This window comes from Helianthus annuus, chromosome 8 (assembly GCF_002127325.2).
Source record: "Helianthus annuus cultivar XRQ/B chromosome 8, HanXRQr2.0-SUNRISE, whole genome shotgun sequence".
NCBI lineage: Eukaryota > Viridiplantae > Streptophyta > Magnoliopsida > Asterales > Asteraceae > Helianthus > Helianthus annuus.
This window is the reverse complement of record NC_035440.2, coordinates 106,202,043-106,212,274: the sequence shown is the minus strand read 5'-3', so window position 1 is coordinate 106,212,274 and position 10,232 is coordinate 106,202,043. Positions and strand designations below refer to the sequence as shown.

Below are 10,232 nucleotides of genomic sequence, written 5' to 3'. Positions count from 1 at the left end.
TTGGACTAAAATGGCAACAAAATGCAAACCACAGGGACCCAGATGTAAAAAGTTTGAGATTTGGACTAAAATGACAAAAGTGCCTAAACCACATGGACCAAAATGGCAGTTTACTCTATTAGTAATGTTATTGAAAATATAAAAAATAGTATTATATCATAAAGTAAAAACGACATAGAGGAGGTACGTTTAGCAACACCCCTCTCTTAATCTCCTTCTTTTAATAAGTACAGGGTTTTTTTTTCTTCATTAGAAGCGTTATGTATTCATATGTATATCTAAATATTCAAATTATGCAAGTAGATAAACCCCTAGAAAAAATATGGATATTTCCTAATACAAATTTTCAAAAAATAGAAAATACAAAACTTGATTGTATTTATTTACAAACTTCATGGGGAGTGCAACCAGTAAAATTTTAAAAAATGGGAGTGCATTTAGCAACATCCATAAATTAATATAAACCCATCTACTGATCTATACGTAACATAATAAGTTCTTTTTTTTATTAAAAAAACTGCATCTTCCCACACAATCAAACAAACGGCCTTTCAGAGCCTGTTTAGTTTCCCCCACCTCCCCACTCATTGGAAATGGAAATTAATTATGTGACTAAAACGCATGGTATACAGACAGCCTACTATGGAAAACAAAAGACATGATAAAATAATAAATTGATAAGGTTAAGAAAAATAAAGTTTTAACTTATAATTATTCTAGATAATGTAATGTCCAGGTGTACCTTGCCAGTTGTTAAAGTTGTAAGTATGGATTCATATTTATATTTACTCAACTAAGGTAATATAACTAAAAGGAATAGAAAAAGAAGAAAGTCATAGATGGAGGCTACTCCATTGTGTGTGTATATATATGTGTGTATGTTGTTGCTCATACATCAAGTCAGATCTTACCTTATTCATTAGTAACCCACTGTTTTTGCACTCCTATCTATTTGATAATGGCGTCATCAATCACGAAGTTTGCTCACTTACAAATCCCACTTGAAGACGTAGCAAAGGCCACCAACAACTTTCATCATGATAACATCATCGGACACGGTGGATTTGGACCAGCATACAAAGGACAACTTCTGTTGTCGGGGAAGTTGATCAATATTGCTGCACGGAGGTTAGTTCGTAAGCATGGGGAAGGAGACATTGAGTTCTGGACGGAAATTTCAGCACTTTCTGATCTCAAGCACTCAAATCTAGTCTCCATTATTGGGTTTTGTAATGAGAAAGATGAGAAGATCATCATAACCACATATGAGGCCAACGGAAGTCTCAAGGAGCATCTAAATAGCCCGAACCTCACATGGACTCAAAGATTAAGGATAAGTGTTGGTGTGGCTCGTGCGTTGGCTTACCTGTATTACGACGAGGGACGCAATTATGGTGTTATACATCGAAACATCAACACCTCCACAATTTTATTAGATGAGAACTGGGAACCCAAATTATCCGGTTTTGAGATTTCAATTAAACAAGCTGTTAACCGAATGGACAAGGTCATATTTTCTGAACCTATTGGCACAATAGGGTATATGGATCCAGAAATTGAGAAGACCAAAGGTGTGACCCACAAGTCGGACATCTACGCATTCGGTGTGGTTTTATTCGAAATATTGTGCGGGAGGAGAGCATTTATTAAGAACGAGGCTAATAGGTTCCTAACTAAATTGGCCAAACGTCATTATGAAAGCGAAACAATGCATGATATAATCCAAGCTGATATAAGGAATCAAATGTCCCAGTTTCAAATTTCCCTAGGATCGCTCAAAAAATACTCAAATACAGCGTACTACTGCTTAAAGGAAGACCGAGCACACCGCCCACATATACTAGATATTGTTGATGAACTTGAAAATGCATTGGAGAAAGCATTGAGGTTTCAGCCACTAACTGAAAATTTTGTAAGACATTCTTTGTTTTTATTATTATTTTCATGCATGTTTAACTTTATTTCGTGTGGTCGTATTTGTTTATTTTAAAGAATAACACTTAGAAGAAAAAAAACTAAAAAAACAATATAAGATTTGCTAAATTTAACAAATTAGTACATGCTTAACTAGGTTATGTCTTGAATAAGGAAAATTGTTTATTTAAAGAGCACAATAAATAAATAAGTGTACATAATACTCATCTCATAGGCTTGCATTCTCTTGCTTATTGTGATCAAATACTCAACCAACTTTTAAAGTGACTAACAACTCTCGTTTCAGTAATCAATTATTTAAAAAGTTTTTTAATTATTTGTACATCTTTAACCAATAAAGTATTGAAATAACTTTCATCAAATACATCTTCTAATAATTTCTGCATATTTGATCAACTATAAAGTTTTAAGTATCCCGATATCAAAGACTATGATAGTCTTCGTTGGCCATGGATATTGCTATACGACACATACCTTTTTTTTTGTCAATCTTTACAATATTAAACAACATAGTAAACATGAACACAAATTGTATAATTTAATTCAATAATATAATTATCATTATAAACTTAATATAAAAAATTCATAAAAATTCAAATATGGTATTTTAGTAACCTTTACTATGTTATTTGTGGGTTTTGAGTATGTTTTATGGTTGAAATTATAGTGTTTTATGACTTTGTACACTTTGTAGGAAAAATGGACTTTGTAGCCAACTCTCATCCTATATATATATATATATATATATATATATAGTGGGGATCCTGCGTAAAGTGTGTTTTTCCTAGAAAGTCTAGGAAACGATATGGGTCATCCAATGAGTATGTTTAATGGTTGAGATCATCTTGGTGGCATTTTAGTAATATGTGTGTTTTAAAAATAGGATTATTTAATTAATCAGGGGTAGATATGTCATTTAACTTGTTTTAAATATGGAAATAACTGTCATTCTATAAATCACCCACATTTCTTGCGATTCTCTCTCTCTCTCTCTCTCTTTTTCTCTCTTCTCTCTCTCTCTTCCTTCTATCCTTCATGAAGAAACACAACATCAAGAAAACACATCGTGACAAATGTCACACATCGTACCAGCATGAATGGTAAAACACAGCTGTATTAATCTACTTGCTGTTAAAACACAGCGTCAAGAAATCCTCTAGCATTACCAGCATGAATGCTAAAACACAACTGTATTAATCTACTTGCTGTTAAAACACAGCGTGCTAAAACACAACTGTATTAATCTGCTTGCTGTTAAAACACAATGTTAAGAAATCCTCCAGCATTACCAGCATGAATGGTTAAACACATCGTCAAGAAAATCCTCCAGCATTACCAGCATGAATGCTAAAACACAACGGTATTACCAGCATGAATGTTAAAATACAATTTCAAGAAATTCTCCAGCATTACCAGCATGAATGGTAAAACACAACGTCAAGAAAATCCTCCAGCATTACCAGCATGAATGCTTGCTGTTAAAACACAATGTCAAGAAATCCTCCATCATTACCAGCATGAATGGTAAAACACAGCGTCAATGAGAGATAAAAAATTCCAAAAAACACAGCATTATTACCTTCATATCAAGTCCACTACTACCAATTGCATCCACAATTTCGATCTTTGTACCATTAATTTCAATTGGAATTTTAGAGTTAGGCCTGCGGACCCCAACAAATTTCCCATGTTGATCATATAACACAATCGACTGAAGATCACGAAGAAGCATTGATCTAGTTCAACAAAGTCAAAGGTATAATATTAGCATTGATCTGGTTCAACAAAGATCACGAAGAACCATTCAGAAAATCATGGAGAAATAGTTTCCATAATTTATGCATTATTAGTTAATGAGAGATAAAATTCAAAAAATAAAATAAAATGTCAAATTACACAAATGCTCTTTTAATTAAAATCCCTCCATGCCACGTGTCACGTTCTTATTGCTTCCTAGACTTTATAGGAAAAACCCACTTTCTACCCAACTCCTCTATATATATATATATATATATGTGTGTGTGTGTGTATATATAGGACAAAGATCCGTTAGGAACTACCCTTTATTGCGAGAACCAATGTGAACACAACCAAAAATGCCTAAAAATAGCTAAAAAACACACAAAAAATTTTTTTATAAAAAAATCGCTACTTTTAGTAGCAAAAAAAAAAAAATTTTTGGCTACTAAAAGTAGCGATTTTAACATAAAAATATTAAAAAAAAAATTTAGATTTTTTTTTTATTTTTTTAGATTTTTTGAGGGGTTTAGTTTTTAGCATTTTAGCTTGAGGGTGGGGGGTTAGGTTTCTTTAGCTATTTTAGATTGTGTTCACATTGGTTCTCGCGGTTCTCGCAATAAAGGTGGTTCTCGCATGAACCTTACCCTATATATATATATATAGGGGATGGTTCAAATGAAAACCACTTTTATTGTGAAAACTCGAAAACTAACTAAAAAAGCCTAAAAAACACACAAAAAAAATTGTTTTTTTTTCAATTTTTTTTATAAAAATCGATGGTTTTTATATATAAAAAAACTTTTTAAAAACAAATTGTAGTACACATGTGTAATAATACACATGTGTAGTCACATACACATGTACAGTATTACACATGTGCACTACACAAAATTTTTTTTTTTTTTTTTGAAATTTTTTTTTGTTTATATAAAAAAACCTGCGAAATTTGGTTTGCAAAAAAAATAATAAAATAAAAATTTTTGTACGTTTTTTTGGCTTTTTTTAATTAGTTTTCGAGTTATCACAATAATTAGTGGTTTTCATTTGAACCTTCCCCTATATATATATATATAGAGAGAAAGTATAATGTACTTCAAGGCTTAACCTACATTAACATACATGACAAAAAATATAACGTGCGTTATTATCATAGAACGTGCGTGATTATAGTCCCATGCGTGATTATGTGGTCCCATGTGGTCCCATGCGTGATTATGTGGTCCCATGCGTGATTATACCCCTGATCCAACGGTTACCATTGTCTCCTACGTGATGTATGATAAGGCTTTTTGTATGTTAACCTTACTCTATATATATATATAGGGATGTTCATTTGAGGAAAATCTTCTTCTAAGAAAAAAATAAATTAATCTAGACCCTATAATTTTTTTATCAATGGTTGTGAATAAAGTTATAATTTTTTTCCACTTTTAATTAATGTTTTAATTAATAAGGGTAAGATAGACATTTTGATGTAGAATACTAATAAATATTATAAAGGGTTATACAAGTCTTATTAATGCCACCATAATTTCCTTCTTCACCACCATTAATGTGTTGGTCATACACCAATTTTATTAGAAGTGGCCAAATTATTTAAAAGTGTTGTGTCATACGCATATTTTATTATAAGTCGCAAAATTATTTAAACATGTTGGGGTCCTACACATTATGTACCTTACACCAAAACATTGTTTTTATGTTGTAGGAAACGTTGAATATGTAGGATCATGTGCATGATTGTTTTTATTGTGTAAGGTGCAAAACTATTTTATAGGATTGCACATTGAATGATTAGGCTTCATTAATTTGAATAGCAAAATTAAAGAATAGTCTCATTAAATGATTTATTTAAATTACCATTGTACCCTTTATTTTTTTTATTCTTAATTTATAATTTTTTCTCATTTGAAATTTCCATTTTATATATATATATATATATATATATATAGAGGCCGGTTAACGTACAATACCTCTTATCATACATTATGTACGCGATGCCCTCAGCCGTACGATCTTCAATCGATCAAACGCGAGCGAAACTATCATTTTAATATATCTAAATCATACCAGGAAGGTTAAACGTCATTGTGAGGTCATAAATCTCTGTAATTGACCGATGATAGTTCAAAATCAAACCCTAAATCAAATTCAAAAACCTGCAAATCTTCTTCCCCAACCTCCCTTCGTTCCTTTTAGTGCGATATCGATAATAAGAACTACTAATTTGGGAGTTGTAAGGGTCAAACGGAAGAAAACTGACAATGATCGACCAACAATCGAAGAAGATGAACAGTAACACACACAGAGATTTTTCACATGCGATATTCAATTTTCCACACGCGCTTCTACACACCCCATGCCATTTTTCACATTACCTCATGCTAGCCATTTTTTCACATGCGATACTCAATTTTCCACATGCGATTCTACACACCCCATGCTATTTTTCACATTACCCCATGCTAGCCATTTTTTCACATGCGATATTCAATCTTCCACATGCGATTCTACACACCCCATGCCATTTTTCACATTACCCCATGCCATTTTTTCACATGCGATATTCAAATCTTCCACATGCGATTTTGTCCATCTACACACCCCATGCCATTTTTCACACTACCCCATGCTAACCATTTTTTCACATGCGATATGTATTGAATTTGCACCAGATCTGCACCTGATCGAACGGCTGCGATGATCGCGTACGTATCGTACGATAAGCGCATTTGTATTTTACTCTTTACCTATATATATATATATATATATATATATATGAAGTGAGGGCGGATTTTGTGGGTATGTTAAGCAAATGTAATATAACATAAAATTTTGGTTAAGTTAAAGATATATTTGAAGTAAGGACGAATATTAAGGTAATGATTTTGAAATAAACAATATTGTCATAGAAATATTAATCAGATTTAAAATATAATAAAATTTTAGTAATGATTATAACATTTTTTTTGAAGGATGACATTATTTTGAATCGTTTATTAAAAGTAAGATAAGATTCAATTAAATTTATAATTTTTCGGGATAACGTAGTGTTAAGTATATTATTACCATCTAAATTTACACGCAATATTGATACATCATAAGCGTTAATTTATTTTAGGCCATACGTAATGGGTAATGCCTACTAAGGGACATTTTCCGCTACATCAACATTGTAACGCCCCTTAAAAATGTGTAATGGTTAACCCCTCTTAATGTCCTAATTCCATCATTACTTTCAGTTTTGTTAACCTCATTGGGCATTATACTAGAAATGCTCTTTCCTTTTCATGCCCATATAAAGCCCACAAAAGTGGTGTTGGGGACATTATCAAGTCACTTCACACTCTACAACGCACATTAGTCATGGTCCTGTGTTACTTTCGATTTAAGAAAAAAAAAAGATTATTTGAATCAACTGATGTAATTTTTCGAAACATCATTTAGGGTGATATAAGATTAGATCATTTTATTCAAGAATATTAAATTCATGATTAGTTGTATATATAATTTATTTTGTTAATGATATATTCTATATCTATATTATCAATAATTAAAGGATAAGTACTCATAATTAAATATGAAAAAAGATGAGAAAACCAAAACTATTATAGCCTTGATATGTGTTTCTCATCTAATCTTTTTATTATATAGTATAGATAGATATAGATTGATATATATTATGCTTAAAAGCTCGTTGTTAGTTACCGTTAAAAGTGAATCTTATTAAGCTTTATTTTAAATTATCATATAACAATTCTTATTAGTTAAAAACTAGATGTAAGATCTATTGCGTTGCGGCATGGTTTATTAGCTAATACGTTAATTATCGACAAAATTTATAAAGTTCAATCAAAGACATTAGATTATATAACTGATTGTTAGTTAAAAATATTAAAAAAAATACAATCAATGATTACAATTACTATAATATCTAATCATATTAATCTATATCAAAATTGTTAGGTTGAGCATAACACTCATAAAGCACGATTTAACAAGAAAAATTAATTTGGTTAGGATCAAAATTGTTAGGTTGAGCATAACACTCATAAAGCACGAAAGAACATCATCTGAATTTGAGTATAAACATAAATAATAAATCTTTTAATTTACCCAAAATTCAACAACACTACTTCCTTTATTACACCATCCCCCTTGCTACCAGCATAAGATTAAAAATTTTATACTCTCAAGTCTCAACCCAATCCCAATCCCAACCTACCCCCCCCCCCCCCCCCCCCGCAAAAAAAAAAATAAATAAATAAATAAAGGAGAATAATGAAAGACATAAAATAAACTTGTTGCTAGTATTACAGTTATTCGAATTGAGGAAGAGTACTATACTTGCGGCAACAAAAAGAACATGTTGCAAACAGTGGTGGATCTGGGACTTTTTTTTTATGGAGGGCACATATTGGTTGGGTTAAAACATGGTGGGTCAAAAGCAGTCGGGTCAACATAGTTCGGGTAAAACCAATGCCTGCTTATCTACTTAAAGATATTGGAAAAACTATACTATCAAAGGCAGAAGGCACACTTAAGGCGCAAAAGCCTCATCCAAAGCCTAGCCGAAAGTTGCAAAAAGAGAGTGAGGTTTTTTAAGAAAGGTGCAATAATAAAAGTAAAAAATAGGCATAAAAATAATAGTTTAACACTATTTTACAAATATAATAGAAAAATCGTTTTATTATTTAGACTGTGTATATTAATAATAAATATAATATAATTGTTTTTTAGATGTATATGTATCGTAACAAACTAAAACAAAAAAAGGGTGAAAAACTATTAAACGATAATCAATTAGGTACCCATCTATTTTATTAAACCATCAATTCTATTATAATAGTTTTTTAGATTTGTGTATTTTATATAATAACATTTTGCCTAGACCCTTGAGAACAATGATGTACTTCTAACTTGCGCCACCAACGAAATTTACAAAAGTGCCCTTCTTGAAAAATTATAGTATCCCGTCATTTCGTCCGTCAATTTTGTTAAATCTTCTTTTTAATTAAAGTACAACCACCTGCTGGCAGTAGATGACTGAGCCACTCAATTTACAATGGTTTGCTTGCCACGTGACTTTGTGTTCACTATTCCGACGGCACCACGGCGGTGCAGCCAGTGGTGATAAACCTAGAGGTCAACCACCGGATCGCTAGCGGCGGGGTAACGTGGGTCTCTCGAGCACAAATGGCTGTTTTGAGGTGGTTTCGGTGGCCAACGACCACCATTCATGGTGTCTGTGGCTGTCGGTTGGCGAGAATCAGCAAAAATATGGCTTGATTTGTCATGTGATTTAAGCAGTTGGCTTGATTTTTAGATGTGGGTTTATGAGATGGGATGTTGGTGAATGGCTTGATTTTTAGATGTGGGTTTATGAGAGGGGATGTTGGTGAATCTGGATGATCTTGAGAGTGTAATAAATTAAACAAAAAATTGAGATGAAAAAGAGTTTAGTTACTTGAAGGGGTATGGTCCTAGAATTCGCGTCATCACGATCGCGAGTGATCATTACACTTATCAAAAAACCCCACCAGCAAGAACTTATATGTGTCCTTGCGGGCATGCGCGAACACAGCTGTCGAATCCAATCGGTCAAGAGATGGGAAAACAAAGATAGGCATAAGCGATGCGGCCTAGCACCGCATCCTATGAATATCTCCTTACCTGGTGTATGAAAATGGGTGTGCACATAGCGATGCGGCCTCGCACCGCATCCTGTGAACGTTTCATCAATGCAAGGGATCTGGACAACAGCAACAGTCACCACAAGTGGCGATGCGGCCTGGCACCGCATCCCACAAACTTAGCCGGAGTGAGAACGCGGAAACAACAGTAGTTACCGCAGGCAGCGATGCGGCGCGGCACCGCATCCTGCCCACGAGGCAAGTGAGACTGACAACAAAGAGCAAGTGGCACCACTGGCAGTCGTCTGTCAGTCCATACGTAAGCAACAGACCGACACCGCAGTAGGACGTGGCTTCACCTCCACAGCCGACAAGCCTAACACACCTGCATAAGGGCAATGCGTCGTCAGTCTGTCAGCTCAACCACCCTCCTTCACTCCTCGACTATAAATACTCATCCCAAACCAAGTTTGAGATATCTCTTCACAACTCTCTCACTACTACTACTATCACACTTTGCTTCCCAAGCAAATTACTGATTCTCACGCCGGAGAGTGGTAACAAGGAGCACCCCCACCCCATCCTCCTTGTTACGAGTCACGGTTTGTTTCCTTGTGCAGGAGATCAACCAGCGGACGATCTAGCCAGCGATCCTCGGGAGGAAGGGATTAACCCTTCTTGACGAGACCAGTGAATTAACCTCCCTTGGTTAACCACTATTTCATCATTGGCGCCCACCGCTACTCTTAGCACTTTTTTCCGCATTCCTTTCTCTCCAAAGATCATGCCTGATCGTCTAAACAACACTACCGGGGATAGCTTAAACCCCACAAACCCAGGGCCTGCGGGGACCATTCCCCCAACCCCTATTACTGGCCATATTGGCACATCAACGCAAGGGGGCACATCCCTTACGTTCGCACA

General features: G+C 34.1%; 1 protein-coding gene across 1 annotated transcript; it reads left to right on the top strand.

Moving 5' to 3' along the window:
* The first annotated feature begins 958 nt into the window (after nucleotides 1-958).
* Nucleotides 959-2,083, top strand: LOC110870459 (receptor-like protein kinase HERK 1). The gene is made up of 2 exons (XM_022119639.1): nucleotides 959-1,912; nucleotides 2,072-2,083. The coding sequence occupies exons 1-2, from the start codon at nucleotides 959-961 to the stop codon at nucleotides 2,081-2,083; spliced, it is 966 nt and encodes a 321-aa protein (XP_021975331.1).
* Nucleotides 2,084-10,232: the final 8,149 nt, after the last annotated feature.

Excerpts from the sequence above, each read along its gene's own strand:
- LOC110870459 (XM_022119639.1), top strand. The coding sequence starts at position 959 with ATGGCGTCATCAATCACGAAGTTTGCTCACTTACAAATCCCACTTGAA.